The sequence below is a fragment of the Tyto alba genome, unplaced genomic scaffold (genome assembly GCF_018691265.1).
Source record: "Tyto alba isolate M040663 unplaced genomic scaffold, T.alba_DEE_v4.0 Super-Scaffold_14, whole genome shotgun sequence".
Lineage (NCBI taxonomy): Eukaryota > Metazoa > Chordata > Aves > Strigiformes > Tytonidae > Tyto > Tyto alba.
In genome coordinates, this window is record NW_024881276.1 from 8,406,225 (window position 1) to 8,423,169 (window position 16,945).

Below are 16,945 nucleotides of genomic sequence, written 5' to 3' on the forward strand. Positions count from 1 at the left end.
CGGCGCTGCGGGGCGGGTAGGCGGCTCCGCGGGCTGCCGCCGGCGGGCGCGCACCGGGGAGCGGCCGGCAGAGGCAGGCGAGCCCCGGCCACGGCGGGGGCTCCATGGAGGACGTGGGGCTGCGGAGCGGGCGGGAGCGGCTGGCCGGCGGCGAGCCGCGGCTGGGCGCCGTGCTGGCGGAACCGGCGCCGGTGGAGCAGCGGGCGGCCGAGGGCTACAAGCTGGTGGAAGTGCTGCTGACCGGCGGCGCTCCCTGGGGCTTCACCCTGAAGGGCGGACGAGAGCACGGCGAGCCTCTCATCATCACCAAGGTGAGAGGCGAGGGGGTGTGTGTGTGTGGGGGGGGGGGAGGTCCGGGCGGCTCCATTTTGGCGTGCCGGCGCTGGTGACAGCCCGGCGGTGGCAGCGGGCCCGGCGCGGCCCCAGCGCAGGTGCCGCCGGGCCGGGCCGGCTCCCCGGCCGCGGAGCCGCGGAGGCCCCGGGGCGGCCGGTCGCGCCCGGGGAGCGGGTACCTGCGGCCGCCCGGGGCGGGGGGGCAACAGGTTGTTGGGGAGCGGTCGGCTCCGGCCCGCCGTTCCGGGGGGCTCTCGCTCCCCGTTAGGCACCCGGGGAAGTGGCTGGGGGACCCAGACCCGGTGCTGGGCCCTTCTCTCCCGCCGGGCTCCTGGCGCAGAAGGGCACGGAGGCTGAGACTGCCGGCTCTGAGGCTGAGTTTTCTCCGTTGCTGTTGCGCTCGCAGGTTCAAAATAATTAGGGTCACCTTTTGTATCTTCCACCTTCTTTAAACAAAAGGTCTTGTGGGTAGTGACCGAATCCATGCTCCGAAGACGGAGGGGGAGGCTCCTGGGTATATATGCACTTTCTGGTTGCCTTTTTTTATATTTTTTCCTTTCTTTTCCCCCTCATTGCTGTTTGTATATTCCCAGCTTTAATCTCAGTGTATTGGGTATGAGTTAAAGAAACACATCACGTTTCCTAGAAAATGTTTTTCATCTGGGTGTGTTTTGACTTAAGAATCCCCATCCCCAGTAATTGTTGGGTTTTGTTGTTAGGACAGCTTTCTTGTTGCACAGTGAAAACACATTAAAATAGATCCATATGTAGTTGGGAAAATAATCCATGTTAGCACATTTTGCTCAAGATCTGTAGGAAAGATATATACGCTTTGTCTAAAAGTCCTGTGGGTTCTGCCAGTTCCCGTTTTAGAATTGCACAGAGATGTCAGAGGTCAACAAGTCCCGTTTTACCCACAGCAGAAATTCTCCTAGTCATATTTTTCAGTGGGTTTCATTGTGAGTTGTGTAGTTGGTCCCTTCTTTCACCCTTGAAACAAGTGCATTATGGACTTTCCAAGTTAGGACTTTTGAAACCATCTTGTTCTAGATCTCTTCCGTGCTGCAGTTTTTCAAGAAACAACGGTCAGTCTCAGTAGATGTATATGCTGAAAAATGACTGTGTGTCTGTTGGCCTCTTACCAGTACCCTGAATTACAGAATGTCAAACCTGGGATCATTTGAGGAAAGGAAAAAAGAGCTACTTACTGCATATGTACTAGCTGTCAAGTGCCAAATCAAATAATTCCACTTTTCTGGTAATGGCTAATAAGTGCTACATCTAAAGACTGATCAGTGATACTCATAATGTTACCTAGGTATTAAGTAACAGGCTTAAGTATTTGTGGCATGAGGATGTGGCTGTGGTATGTGGAGAGAAGAGTCTGGGGATGGGAACCTTGTAAACTGGGTCTGTTGTGAAGGAATAATGAAGTGGAACCACAGCGCTGATAACGCCTTGAAACTGTTGCTGCTCTGTGGAAGAGAAATCTAGGTCCATTGGTGCTGACCTATGAGGAAGAGGCAACCTGGATCCTTGTGTCTAAATTTTGGAGTGTTGGCGTTGTTGGATCCAAATGTATAGAACAAGTTTTGAAACCAGGGATTGGAGCTTGTGTCCCCTGTGTCCCCAGGACTACAAATTTTTAGCTGCAAAACTTTCCTCCTGATTTGGCCCACCCATCTTGGTGCTGGGTTTTGGTTTTTTTTTTTTCTGTGCTGCTTCTAGTGGTGGAAAGCTACTGGGAAGAATAATTCCATGCCAGGTGGTTAAAACAGTCCTTCCCTGCAGCAGGAGATGTAAAGTTTGTCTCTTCTGGGCTGAAGAGAGCCCTGAACTCGAGATACCCCCCTCCAGAGTGCACGTGGGGATCACCGGGCTGCCACGGAAGAGGGGGTGCTGTTTCACCTGCGCCTCTCCTCTCCCTGTGGTATGTGCCGTCCCTTCTCAGGTGGGCTGATGGCTGGTCAGTGGGGGATCCAAGAAGACCCCTTGCACCGAATCCTTCAGGATACCTGTGGAAAAAAGTCCTGCCTTTGTGGATTCAAACTGTGCTTAAGCTTGAGCTGCTTATGGAGCTCTGTCTCACTCTAGTCCAGGGCAGCTGTTGGGGAGGTGAGGATGGATGAGCCAACTACCACTTTTTAAGGAGAGGAATGTGACAAGGTGTGAATGGGGTCTCTGATAGCAGCTACTTAAGGGGAATTTCTAAAATTCTGCCCATCTCTTTTCTTACCATTGTCTCAAAATCAGGATCAGCCTTTGAAGGAAGTTGCACCTTTATGTAAATGCTGGGAAGTCTGTGGTGTAAATATTTCCTGCTTTCCTTAGCATATATGAGACAACTATCATATCTGCCAGAAAAGTAGCACTAGAAAATACTATAATTGAAAAACTAGTGAGCAAGTGTATATTGTTCATTTTTCAGCACTTTCTGTGTAGTTTCTCTGGTTGTGTGCCTATTTCACTTGCTGACAGGAAAGGAAATTTTTTATTACAGATATCATAGGGCGAGTCTAGGGCAAGAAGAACTGCAAACGCTATTTGGGAATTTATTAGTTGGAAATCTAGTCACTTAAAGCAAGCGTGGCCTTTGATCCACCAAACTGCTTATAATCCAGGAAGGGAAGGCATGCTAAAGGGGAGAAAATGTGCCCAGCCTCAGCAGGGGGATAAGCGTGTGCTCAGCCCCTGGAATGTCGGGAGGGAAAGCGCTTTGCCCGCGGAGAGGTCAGCCCGCAGTCACGCTGCTGGTGCCCGGTACTGGGCCCTGGCATCGAGGGATGGGCAGGCTTCCCAGTTTCATGATAGTGTTTCCTTCTGTAACTGAAACAAGACTTAGAGAAATAGTCCTGAACCAGCTAGGTAGAATATCAAGTTCACCTGCCAGGCTCAAGCCTTTTTATTTGTTTTTGTGTTTTGATTTTTTTTTTTTTCCCCCCTTGCCCTTTCTGTTGTTGCTGCAATAGGCACAGAGAAAAATGGCACATGATACAGCTTGCTCCATCTTTAAACATAGCAGGTCTTCTAAAACTTGTCCCACCCACATGCAAGCGGTGTTGCTGATATTTAAGAAAAAAGCCCCTTAGTGTTGTCGTTGTGTTGCTTACTATTATTTTTCTAATGTCCCTTTTTTTTTTTTTAAAAAAAAAAGCTTTACATTTTTTCTGATCTCTGCATGTGTGCATGATAACATTCCAAAAAAAAAATTGCCTAAAGGCAGCTTGTTCTTGCCTAATTTGACATCTTGAAGAAAGGCCTCGTTTTTTATAGCAACATGTGTATTTCAACAGAAGATGAAATGACAACTTTGAGGACTTTAATTAGAAGTCTCACAAGCCTCAGTTTTTGTCCTGTTTTTAAAGAAACAAACTCTGAAAAGGGAGATCTTACTGGAAATAATGAAAATGAAAAGTCAAGGTGCTCAAGTGTGAATCCTGTGAAAATCTCCCATAGCTGCATTATCTTGATTACTTTTACTTTAAAATGACTCTTATCTGAGATGCCCAACTTGTAGCATCAGTCACAGCATTGATTGTGGGTGATGGATAGAAAGTCATTTCACTTCCTGTACTAACAATATCCTTAGGAACTCTGAAGTTGTTCAGCAGTCAATGTTATCCTTACAACATTAAGAGATATAAAAACATTATAGTTTATGCATTTCAAGAAAGATTGGTGTATCGTTTAAATAAATTCCTCCTTAGTATCAGCTTTACAAGGGCCTACAGCCATACCTCCTCAAGCTATGATCTCATTGCAGGCTAATCAAGGCTGGGCTTGGCTGGTATTTCAGCAAGATTTCCAAGTGAAACCTGGACTGTTGCAAGAAGTTTTGTTGTTGATTTAGTAGATAGGAGTTCTTGTCTCCTGAATCAGTGCCGAATTCATGCCCCAGCTGGAGGTGCTGTCTTTCAAGAAGAAGCAGTATCTGACAGATTCCAAACCTTTGCTTATTTTTCTTTATTCCATTGTGCTTTCCTGATGTGGTCCTGTCTGTGGTTGGGTGTGAATTCTAATTTGATTAACCTAATAATTATTTAAATTGTGTAAAGGAATGCTTCTCTGTTAATTGGCTGCAGGACTTCTCCATGTGACTTGTATCAATTTATTATTTCAGTAGTAAGTAAAGTGATTACTGTTTTCATTAAATAAACCTTTCTTTTGTGCTGTTAAATTTGATAGTTGAGAAATTTTAGGAAATGTTTATGTATTAGAATGAATGTTTTAGAAATGAAATAGTATTGTAGCTATTTATCTTTTTGTTGTCAAATATGTAAAAAATTGGGGGTTTTCAGTGCTATAGAAACTATTTTGAGTGGTGTTTTCCTTTGCGTCTGGTTGCTGGATCCCATGTCTCTTACTGGAAGAGAGGAGTTGGTTTGCTTTGTTGCAAGAAGATATTATTGGTTTTTACTTTGGTAAGCTGATTAACGGGGAGAATGCTCTCAATTTTAGCACTTTAATAGCTGTTGAATGAGCTCTTTATTATGACTGTTAATTTACTGGCAGAATGGAGCCCACCACAATCATATGTGGTGTGAGTGGTCTGGCTGTGGAAGTCTGAGGCTTAAGAGTCAGGTGTTTTGGGTTGGTTGGTTTGTTTGGTTTTTTTTTTTTTTTTTTTTTGCAAGAGCATTAACAATTGTAATGTCACCAGTATTGGAAATTGCATTTCAAAGGTATCTTGGTTATTGCTACATGTGATCTACAAACTGTGTAGGGAGTTGCAATGAAACGGTGGGTTAAAAGGCTTTTGTGTGACTCAGGAAGTTTCAAGTGACTTGAGTTATATGCTTAGAAGTCAGTAGTGTGAGAGCATGATTTAAGAAACTGTGTGTATGCGCTTGCAGTGTTGAAACTCCAGTTTTCCCTTGTGCATTTTGCACTACATTTCAGGACAAAAATCCTCCTGAGAGGGAGTTGGACTAATTCCATGTTTAAAACCAGAACTAAGAAACTTCCTCACAAAAAGCAAACTTTAAACTTTTGGAAATACTCGTTGCTTCCACAGTGTGTGTTTTTCTCTCCTCTGCATTACTCCCCTTCCAGCTACTTACACAAAAACTGTCAAATCTATCATGATTTTTTAGTTTAAACCAAAATACAAACAAAAACATTTGTGTCTGTGGAATCTGGCAGAGGAATTGGTGTGTTTTGTGGGAATAGTTACTGCAGTAGGAGTTAGACAGTGGGATTGCCTATTTGAATGCTTATTAATTTAGTCTATTTAAAGGACAATTCAAACTTCTCTTGTTGTTAGTGTATGCTGCTACTTCTCAGTATGAATTTTGGATGCTACCATAGGTATTAGCATAAAAATAAAAGACCAGCAAGAAACGTTTAGTTATTTAGTTATTGCTTGCTATTGTCAGAGGATTGCCAGTAATGCTATTTATTACTTAGTTATCCATCATGCTTGTGCTTTTGTTTGTTTTTTTTTGTTTTTTTGTTTGTGTTTTTTTTTTAAAGAGGAGAAAGCAGTGTGTGCTTGTATGGTGTTTATGCATATGCTACATATGCTTTACTCAATAGGCTGTATATATTTTTTTCCTGCAGAACTTGATTCATTGTGTGTTCTCTTGATTAATGAATATTTAAAGTGTGGGAGTGTAGAAAGAACAAGGTAAATGGGAAATCAAACCTGGTCATGAATAGATTAGAGAAAACAACTGTTTAGTAGTAACCAAGCCAATACTACATTAGATACGTGAGCTTTTTTCTTCCTGAGGAAAGCCATTGGTGTTTAGTCTTCCTATGCATTTGTAATCTATACAGAGAATACCTAACATGTATATATGTATCTAATTCTGTGGGTTGCTTTATTACAGAAGTCTCAGACAGGTCCCAGCCATTAAGGAGATTTTTTACTTGCTGTACGTTTAAGAGATACAGTGGATGAGGAGGTTCCCAGACAGGTAAAGTAAAAATTCAGGCAGTTATGTTAAAACCTCGTATGTTTAATCTACTCAGCCTTGCTTTTTGTTGTCTGTGTTTTGAGACTATTTGATATAAGGTCAATTGAAGGCTTTTTAAATATATACATAAAGAAAAATATTGATGCCTCTCTGTAAAACTCATGAAAGTCTTTCTGGGTTTTTGGTTCTGTGGGGGTTTTTTTGGCTTATCTTCAAGATAATAAATACATTTGGAAGCTTTCTAATTCCACTTAGCACAATACTTTTACTTTCTGAAACATTATGCAGTAGGTATGCTGTGCTATTCATCCTCCCTGCCCAAGAATATTATTGTCATTCTGGTGGTGAATTTTTAGGAGTTTTAATTTTTTTTCTACTTGTAACTTCACAGATTATGGTCATGTACAAGTGAGGTGGAATGTAAGATTTATGGAATGGGTAACTGAATGCTTTTTGTTTAAATCCGTTCATTCAGTGATAGGAAATGTCTACAAAGTTTTGAACTGTAACCAGTTTTAAAATGAAACTTGATGTACTTGTAGAATGTGTTCGTATCCTTCATATATGTTTTGCCAAGCAGCAGATTTATGGTGGTGTTCACCCAGATTTAAGATAGATGTTTAATAAAAATAGAAGTTTTTGGAAAGTGATTTGTAGTGTTTAGATTAGACATGACTCAAGTGCTCTGAATTGCTTTCTGAAGGTGCCTACCATGTGCTATCAAGTATGTGAGAAGCTGAGGAAACCCGTGGTTCCTTGATACATACCTAGATGCCTATGTAGGTACCTGTAGTAAGATGAAATTTAATCAAGCAAGGTTATTGTCTGTATATTTGCAATATGTGTGGCTATGCCTAAAACTGTTGGAAAATTCTTTATTTCTCTGATTGTGCTTTGTTTCTGAACATCACAAAAACATAGCTTTTCATTTTGTTTTATTGAGCTAATGAGGGGAGAGCCATAACCTACCAAAGACAATGATGTTGGCGGAATTTGGAGGACTTCCTTCCCGCTTCCTATAAGTTAATACAATATCACTATTCAGTCTCTAATTAATTCAGGGCATTCTTGGTAAGCACAATCAGGTCACAAAGATAAGAGAGTGGCTTCTGCAGCATAACAAGTTATTGGGGGCATCTTTGTAGTGGCCTTTGCGTGTACCCAAGGGTCCTTGTGGTGTGCCAAACTCCCCAAGGCAGAAAGACCTGACTGGGAAATGCTGGAAATGCAGCAAATTGCTTCTTTGAGAAACTAAATAGCTTTTGTCAGCTACACAATTCTTGGGTTAGCTCTTAGAAGTAGAAACAGATGGAGTAGAGTGACGATAGAACGGAGGTGGTTATTCCAAAGTTGTTCCAAACCTCAGTGAAACAGCAAAATCAGCTGAAGGCTTTAAACTGTTCAGGCAAAGGCACAGTAGCACTGACACTGAGGGAAAGGCGTCACGTCCTGTGTCCCTGTACTTCTGCCTCACCCCATATAGAAAGGAAGCCTTCCCCTCTGCCACCAGCCCTGCTCTCTCCCCCATTAAATCTCTCTCTCTATTTCTAAATCATTAGATTCCTTGAATAATTTAAATTCTTCTATTTGTTTATCCTCATCCATCAACTCTGATATATGGGTTAGGAAATATGTTGTCATGTTTCTTAGATACAGAGTTTCTAAAGAATTATACTTGGTAAGGAGGTTTTTGAAGGATGTAGAGTGGCCTGTTCAAGAATGGTACAAAGGGCAAAAAATAGTCTCAGTGACTGAAAGCTGGAAATACGGAATATGTGGGGACCTCTACTGCAATGCTTGGGGGTGTATCCCTTTGGATAGCTAGTAACAGTGCAGTTTCAGCTGTTCTTGCAGTCATTTTTCTAGCTGAATGACCTTTTAGAAGGAAGATGATCATGATCAAGGGTCCTCTCATTAATGTGATTGTAGGTGGCCTTGTCAGATGCTTTCTTTGCTCCAGGCTCTTAGCTGTTCTGTCAGTCATGTTTCTGAGATCTAGACCATTTCTGCACTCATAGTAGTCTATTCCTTTGCTGTGTGTTTCTTTGATCTACAACAGGGTGCTTAATGTTCTGGTAATAGCAGAGGGGCAGTTATTTCTGAGCAGTTTGGCAGAGATTGTAAGAATGCTCTTGCTGATGTATGAAGTTGAATTCAGTTTGGTTTTGTTGAAACTGTAGCATAACCCTATGAAACTAGTTCAGATTTTTTTTTTTAATGGAAATGCATGAAGTTCATTCAAAGTTTGTGCTTTTTCTTTTAAATGGTAGAAGATCCAGAAGTTAGTGAAACTTACTCGAAACAGAGTCCATAGCCTTTTAAAATGGCCAGACACTTTCAGTTTAGAATAACAAGTTCTTCATCCTCAGTCCTTCTGTTATATTCTCACTGTTAATGGATTTACAGTCAAGTCTGAATAGCTGAAGTAAGGAGAGATCTGTCAATGGGGAGCATGAGTGCAATAAACGTGTTCAAAAGTGAAACACAGGTACCTACTGCTGTTCTCGAAATTGCAGCTTCAGTGCTTTTCCTCTTCAGTAAAATAGATGATTGTTCTCCAAATCCCTTCACAAAGCTATAAAAACAGATTATTTTGGATTTTTTTCTGTTTCTTGAGATAAAACATACTTTGTTATACACTTGCTTTGAAAGCTTCCAACATAAACGATGAAACAAAGCAGCATCTCCCAGTTTCCCAAATACATATAAACTATTCAACATTCTTTAGGAAATAAACCTCTGATTTGGTTCAGTGAATACTGTAAAAAGTTACTGTTGGGGGGTAACAATACTTTATTTGGAAGCTGTGTTTTTTTCAGTAATATACTATAATTTTTTAGGACAACATCATAGAAACATGATTTCATGGTAAAGGAAGTGAAACGCTTCCTACACAGTATCAGTTAGTCATCACTGTGTTAATTGTCTTAAACAAATTAGATGCAAAAACAAGTTTGTGGGTGTCTAGCTGGCTGATACCTCATACAATGAATTCTGCAACTCCTGATGAGTATTTGGATTCTGGATAATGAAATCATTACAGTATTGTAGAGGAAAGAAAGCAATTTGCAAATACGTATTTTGTTGATCCAGAGGAAAGGAGGACGTCAGATTTTCATTAGAGACATTTGCAGTTGTCTTTTTTTAAAATGGAATAGCAGAGCATACATTTCACATTCATTTAAATAAAAGATGCAAAGATTCTGTGTTGACAAAAGGTAGTGTTTTGTTGTGTGTTTATATGTGGAAAGAATTTTAAGATAATAGGGAAAACTTGAAATTCTGTGTATCTGTTAAATATAATTATTGTTTAGAATAGGTAAGTCAAGCTTTAAGAGAAATGAACACTTTAGAAATCAGCTGTTACGAACAATTTGTTATCTGTTTCTTACATGACTATTTTGGTAAAGTGCCTTTATTTCTAAATATAAAGACTTCCATAAAATTAAAAAGTAGTATTTTGTTCTCAGGCTGGAAGATGTTATATAAATACTGGATTCTCTTAAATGCAGCTCTGATGCCATAATGTTATTTCTACTTACCAAAAAATTGATAGGGCAAAACTTTAAAGCCCTAAGGTAACTTACTTTTTCCCCCTTTTGAACTGTGTATTCTTAGTATGTGCAAGAACTATTGTATTTCCTATTCTTTTTCCTTTCCACTGTTTTGTAAAAGGTAAAACCCAAGAATTTGCTTCCCTGATTATGAAACTTAAGCTACAGTGATTTATTAGCAAAATAATTTTTTTTTTCCTACAGCGTTTACATTCTGGGAACTTCATGTTTTTCCTGACTGCTGGGGGAGATTGCTATCAAGAGCAGAGAGGACGGCTATGCCTCTCCTGACACCTTGGAGACCTGAGGAGTTTCTGTGATTGCTCAATCTGATGTTAGGGAGGGGTGTAAGACAAGTCTTTTGTTGCTCAACTGAATTTCTTCTGGCTGATTAAGGAAATCGTCATCTTAAAAAATACTGTAGCCCTGACCTAGGTGTCAGAGGTGTAGGTGATTAAAATGTGAGGGTGGAGAGAGATGTGGCGCTTTGGTGGTGGCTTAGTTCCATGCAGCCAGGGATGAGCGCAAGTTTGCAAAGCTTCAGCAACACCCTCTGAGAAGCAAGGAACTGGAAATGTTAGTGAATTGGAAATTGGGAGATGTAGTAAATTAGTTACCTCTTTTGCCACAGATTGCTGTGCAGAATTATATGGCATCTTTGCCTCACTATCTGGTGGTGTATAGGAGTAACAGCATTTCCCTACTTCACAGAAGTCTGTTTCTCACGAGGCAGACCTGACATGGAAATGCTGAAATATTAGGGTGGCAAAGGCTTTATAGTCTTTCTAGTAAAACCCAGATCCCAAATACATGCAAATCCTAGGAGTATAAAGAGTTATCTTAAAAGACTATAGTTGTGCGATTCTGTCACAAGTAAATTCTTCTTCACAACAGAAAACAATGCTTTGTGCTTATTTATCACCAGCATTCTTCATAAAGAATGTACTGAAGTTTAAAATTAGATCACTCTTCACAAAATTAAACCCACTACCTACTCAAAATGCACAGATGCTGTCAGTGCCTCCGAAAAGTAGGAGATGAATGGAGTGAAACAATCTGTCGGCACCTGAATAGGAGAAAAAAAAAAAAAAAAACAAAACACCATAATATGAACTTCTTATATGAAAGATCAACCAGACATTTGAATTTGTGAGATTCGAAACATTTATTAGCAATAAAGCTTCATAAGAATGTATATTTTTGTAGCCAAAAAACATGTCCTTGCTGACCACTTGAATTTCCTTCAATTTTTGATGACTGTGACCTACTTACAGCTAGCTTCTTGGTAGACGTATGCCATCAGTGGCTTGAAGACTGATGGTGAACTTAAGGTTCATCATCATCTAAAGTGGTAAGATACAAGTTTCAGCAGAATGAAGGGAGCATGCATGTTTTTTCCTAACTGCAGACAAACTTAAAAATGTAGTTTCTTCATCTGCACATCACCGGCACTAATTGGAGTCTATTGTTTGCTCCAATATATTGTATCAGTGATTGATACAATCGCTTCACATTTCAGCTTAAAGGTGTTGGGCTAGTGTAGACTCTCCATCCTAAATCCAGTGCTGCAAACAGTAGGTCTGTAGCAACCTAGTTTATTTTGCTGAAACCTGACTGGGGAAATGTTGCATGAGCAATTTAATTAGCTGATTAGAGGGAGTGGAGATGAGCAGCAGGGAGTGGTAAAATCATGGTACGTGGTCACACGCCCCGCAGTGACTTAAAAGCTGTAGTCCAGCTGACTTCCAGTGAAAATTAAAGTATGGAAATAATTTTAGAAAATAAGAGATAAGCATCTACTACTTCTGAATTTTCATTAATGAGCAGTCTGAAATCAGACCTATACTCTTTCTTCATCTTATGATTTTAAAAAAAAGCACCCAGCCCTCTTCTGAGGACAAAATGGGCATAACTGTTACTAAGATCAGAGTAAAAAGAAAACGGTTTTGCTTGTTTTAATTTTTTGCTGCCAAAAAATACCTCACATTTGAACATCTAGGAGAGCATGTTCGCTAAATGAGCACTAAATTAAGTCATGACACATTATAACTAGGTCTGCATCTGTTAGCCCTTTGTCTAAAGGCTTGGAATTTTCTGGGATATTTGACTGATGCTTGCTGTAGTTTTTTATGGCCAGGTTTTTTTCTCTTTGAGTTCTGGGCAAGCTTCTGTGAGGACTTTTTTGTGCAGCTTGTTTTGACATGAAAAAAAAAAATTGGTTGTATACCTTTTAATAACATACTGCTAGGGATTATTCCTTTTTAAAAATGCTTTTGAACTTTGAACTGAAAAGTTTTCTTTTAGATTTCTGATTTTTTTTTTTAACTTTTTTGTAGAAGTTCCAGTGCTAATTTAACTACTTGTTGGTCACTGGAAATCTGCATCTAGATCTGGACTGTTACAAAACATTTCAAGGAAAATTCTTCATGGATGTGTTTGACTGTTCATAGTAAGACTGGCTTCCACCTTCTAAAGCACAGTTGCAGTCAGTGTCCTGAAAAACAGCTCTGCTCCACCCCCCAAAACCAGTCAGTCTTTGCACACTGAATGGTAATTCTCATTTGCAGTAAATTGATGAGAGAAAGGAGAAAGCATGCTACTTGGCTGTGAAATTTCATGTTATCATGTATGATTGTAAGGAGTGTGGGTTAGGGTTGTATATATAACACTTAATTACAGAAGTCTTAAATCATTCTACAGAGTGATTTGCTCTGTAAATTTTACATTCTTGTAAAAGTTTTTGTGTTTGTTTTTACTTTTTTAATTAATTTTTTTAATTACAGAAGACAAAAGAAATGTGTCATCCTAGCGGCGTCCATGTGATTTTATCAACTGACGTGCCATTTTCCAAGCTAACAGGAGCAATGATAGGTTGTTGTTTCCTGTGGGGACCAACACTAGAAGGTGACTGGGGTACATTGCCCACCAGGCTTAGGTTCCACCGCTGCCACAGGTGTGTTCAGACTCAAGAACTCTGTCTCCAGGTTCTGGAGGGAACATGCTGTAGTTGTCTCTTATTTCCAGTGCTTGGTCCCAGCCTTTTCTGAATTTCCTTTAACTTGTACCAGTTTCACCTCTTTCTTACCTGTAAGTCTATATCTTATCATTCTCTTTGTCTGACTGGTACCAAATTCAGTTCAACAAACAAAATCTTTCTTTACCAGTTTCCCTCGCTCTGCTGTTTCTATCCCTAGCTCCAAATCTTGTTTTGCCTTTTTCAGCCACGTGTAGTTTGGATTACATGGCCTCCTCCATCCCTTTTCCTTGGAACCTCTCTGCTTAAAGCCCCAAGCCTACAAAATGTTTAGCTTGAAGAATCTCCTCACAGGACTAGTATTTGATTGAGAATTCTAATAGCTGGGTGCTTTCAAAGGTGTTTTCCTCAAGCACATAAGGCATATATATGCATGTAGACAACCATGTGCGCATCTTGGATGCTGTCAGATTACTCCTTTTACTGAATCAGGGGTCACTGAGTGTTTCAAATTAAGTTGCCAGTTTTGCTTTTGAACATAAGCATTTATTTCTTCATTTGTTTCTTGGAGCTGGATGAACCATTTCTGTTTAAGATTGAAGGTTTGAGGCTGACATGCACAGTGGAACGTTTCTGCCTAACTAATTGAAGTGTGGCAAATTCATCAACCACTGAAAGAAAACATGATCTCATGATGGGAAGCATCAAACTACTTTGAGTGAAGTGGCTAATTCCACCTGTGGTTAATTACCAAAATGGATCTTAGAGCAAGATGAGGACATAAGATGATTTTTGTCAAACCATGTCTTAGGTACTACCTTATTAGAAAGGTATAATACGGAAATAAAAGCAACAAAAAGATGTCTGCACTTATTTGTATTGAAATGTATGGTACAATGAAGATGAGGTTGAGAGCTTGCAGGAAGAACTGTGATTTTTGTTTTTGTAGTTGTGTTTGAAGTTAATCAGCCTGCTTTTTTAATTCTAAGCCAGCGTACACATAACAGACCGTGACCTGAGAAAGTGTCCTGCGAATATTGGTGTGCAACAGAGTACATAGCTTTTTCTCTACCTCTGTGACTCATGCAGCTAAGATATCTCATCCAGGTTTAGTTTTGAAGAGAAGAGTGTGTGACAAGGTTAGTGGATGTTTTATAGTGTTTAATGATAGTTGTCCAGGTGTTGATTAAATTGTAGCAAAGCACCAGAAGAATGTGTCTCCTTTCTGAGAGATTCTGAGAGTTATTTCCCTTGCTGATTAGACTGTGAGTCGAGGCAGAAGGAGAATGAATGCGGTAATTACACATTTGAAAAAGCAGAACTAGCTTTAGTGTACAGTGACAGAAAAGGAATTTTCCATTCTTGTGCACATATTCAAAGCTTACAGTTTTGGAAGGAAAGCAGGAACACCTTATGACCTCCAGCATATTCCAGTGTTTTGTTTTTGAGGTTAAAAAAAAAGTGTCAGTTTCAAATGCATTTTGTTCTTATCTGATTTACATTCACAGATCCATTTCCTGAACTGACCAAAATTCTGGTAATGGATGCCAGTTTCTTCAAGGGTTTTAATGTTATATAATTAAAATTAAATCTTGAGGTTCATAAGCTTTAGTTACTGAATGCTGGACCTCAAACTCAAAGCACTGGAGGAAAAAAAACAACAAACAAACAAAACCCAAAAAACACGAACAACCAAACCTGTAAGCTGTATCCCTGTTACAGCACTTATTGTAATGCAGTGCAGGTTGTGCACATGGGATGGGGACTCTCACAGAAGGCAAGAAGAGCCTAAGATTTTTAATAGGCAACCATGTGAAGTTTAAGATACAGTGCCATCACAAAAAAAGGGAGAGTGTGGTCTTGGGTGTTACACATAAGGGTGCATTCACCATAAATAGGTGTTTTTTTTTAATCTGGTGCATGACAGTTGACACAAGCTTCCAGTTTATTAAGAGGATGTTGAAAATTGAGTAAGGTGCTGGAAAGCGGCATAACAGTTACTTAAAAACTGACAAAATATATTTTATTCAAGGAAATTGAAACTCGGACCAAAATTCAATAGATTTTTAATCTAACAAAAGTGAAGACTTGCCATGTTTGAAATAATAGTAATAGTTTCTAATCTAAAGAGCAAAGTTTCAAGGCATATTGCTTAAAGTTTTCTGTTGCTTGGTGGTTTTTTCTTTAAAGATACTTTCTTAATGTAAAACAAGTTATTGGGTTCAGTGTCAATGTACCTGGAGGGAAGCAGGTTAGAAATAAAATTGGATTGTGAACTGATAGATCCTTCTACTATTTTGTCCATTCACAGGTATTTAGTTTCTGAAGAAACAGAAATGAGCATTGGGACTCCAAATCAGAAAGCTTTGATTTGTGTGATGGCAGAGTAAATGCTAGCAAATTGTAGGATCTGTAATCTATAAAGCTGTTAATTAGTCACAGAGTAACTGAACATTGAAACTTTTGACTGATACCATTCAGGTTAAGTACAGGAAGAAATGGATTTTGTTTTGTGTTGCATTGTGTTTGCAGGATACTCAAAATATGTGGATTTGTTGGTAGTTAAACACAGCTTTGAATTCCTGTTTTTCCATGATCATAAGATTGTTTATATAAGATATGAGATCAGGTCTTACTCTGAAATAGTACAGTGTTTTCATTTAACAGTTAAACTCCAGCTGACTTTTGAGATTAGAGTGGATAGTATTGGAATTTCTTCAGTCATTTCTTATATTTTATCCCTGTCTTCTTTTTTTAAAAGACAGCGATTTTTTTCAGTAGTTCTGGAAAAATCACTGAGATTACTTAAGTAGAAGTTGTAATTAAATGATTCTACTTAATGTTATAACCCTATATAATGTTTCTGTATATTGTGTTACTTCCTGCTCTTGTCAGTGATTCTTAACCTTACGTTTAGTGTTCTGTTAGTGTTTGGGGGCAAAGCTTGCTTTGTAGGTTTTTCTGAGGTGTAGCAGATTCTTAAATCTGCCTGTTTTCTTCTCAAAGGACTGTCTTGGTGTTGTAAGCGCCTTAAAATATTTAGGATTGAAGATGAAATTGTATTTATTTCCTAAATTGGGTTCCTTAGTTTTCTTATTACTTGTACAGTGATTTTTAAACTGTTCTCATAGTTTGGTGCATTGTCCCTAATGATGTATAAATATATTTGAATCATAACCTGTTTTTAATGAGACCAAAAGATGATGTGCTGTACACTAGGTAGGAACATGTTGAAAGTTATTTGGTACTAAAGTATAACAAACGTCAGTGAATATTTCTTCCACGATACTCCCCACGTCAATGAAGACCTGAATTTCTGTGAAATTCAGTTGGTGCACAGCCACTTGCTCATATTTGTCAGGCATTTCATTTCTGCTTTGAGTTCAGATTATTTCCAGATCCTAGAAAATTAGCTATGTAATAAGGATGATAAGTTCCCTTTGGAAAACAGATGCCTAAAAAGATGCTGACTTTTTTTTTTTTTTCTGGATGTTATACCAAATGAAATCTCTCTGTCTGAAAAGTCTTTGTCAGCCACAGGATTTTTCTTGTGCCATTGTTACTGATTTATCTGCTTATGTTCCTTGGAAAAAGTTGGAAATTCTCATTGCATGTTGAAAACAATAGAACAGTGTGTGTAAGAATGAGCTTGTGTGGGTTGAGTTGCCACCAGCTTTTTTTCACCTGTAGAGCAGCTTCATCTTACTCCTTGAAGCATGTTGGCAAACAGTTCAACTAAGGCACTGCAAGTAGTGACATGGCAGTGGAAAGAAGTATTTGAAGCAGACTTAATATCAATGCAGTAACATACTGGGTATTGCTCAAAGGTGGGCTAAGCAAACACTGCTTTAGGGGATTGTATAGTACAAGTAGACCATTTTTTTTTTTTTTTTTTTTTTTTTTTGGAAAGTAGATCTAGTTCTTCTGGTTCATGTGCACTTAATGTCAAATATTGTCTGTCTTTTCTGCCATCAGTATATATTTTGAGTGTAAAATACCTGTAGAGCCCTCTACTTCTTAATATTGATGGACAGAGGAACCACTTTTCTAAGACTGCATAGCAATTATCACTTAAGCAAAATGGCCAAATACGTGTGGGAGAAATCTGTGACATGATAACATTAATTATTCAGTAAGTGTTGATCCATCTTTGAGACTTGCATTGA

The 16,945-nt window shown here is 39.3% G+C and overlaps 1 protein-coding gene across 5 annotated transcripts in view; it reads left to right on the plus strand.

The window, feature by feature from the left end:
• Positions 1-16,945, plus strand: part of SHROOM2 (shroom family member 2) — a 130,244-nt gene continuing 113,299 nt past the window's right edge. For 2 of the 5 annotated variants that reach the window (XM_042788624.1, XM_042788626.1), the window contains exon 1: positions 1-311. In XM_042788624.1, coding sequence (XP_042644558.1) covers positions 105-311 — 207 coding nt within the window. In that variant the 5' untranslated portion in view covers positions 1-104. The remainder of the gene's footprint in view (positions 312-16,945) is intronic. The other 3 variants (XM_042788625.1, XM_042788627.1, XM_042788630.1) reach the window with 2 other exon arrangements.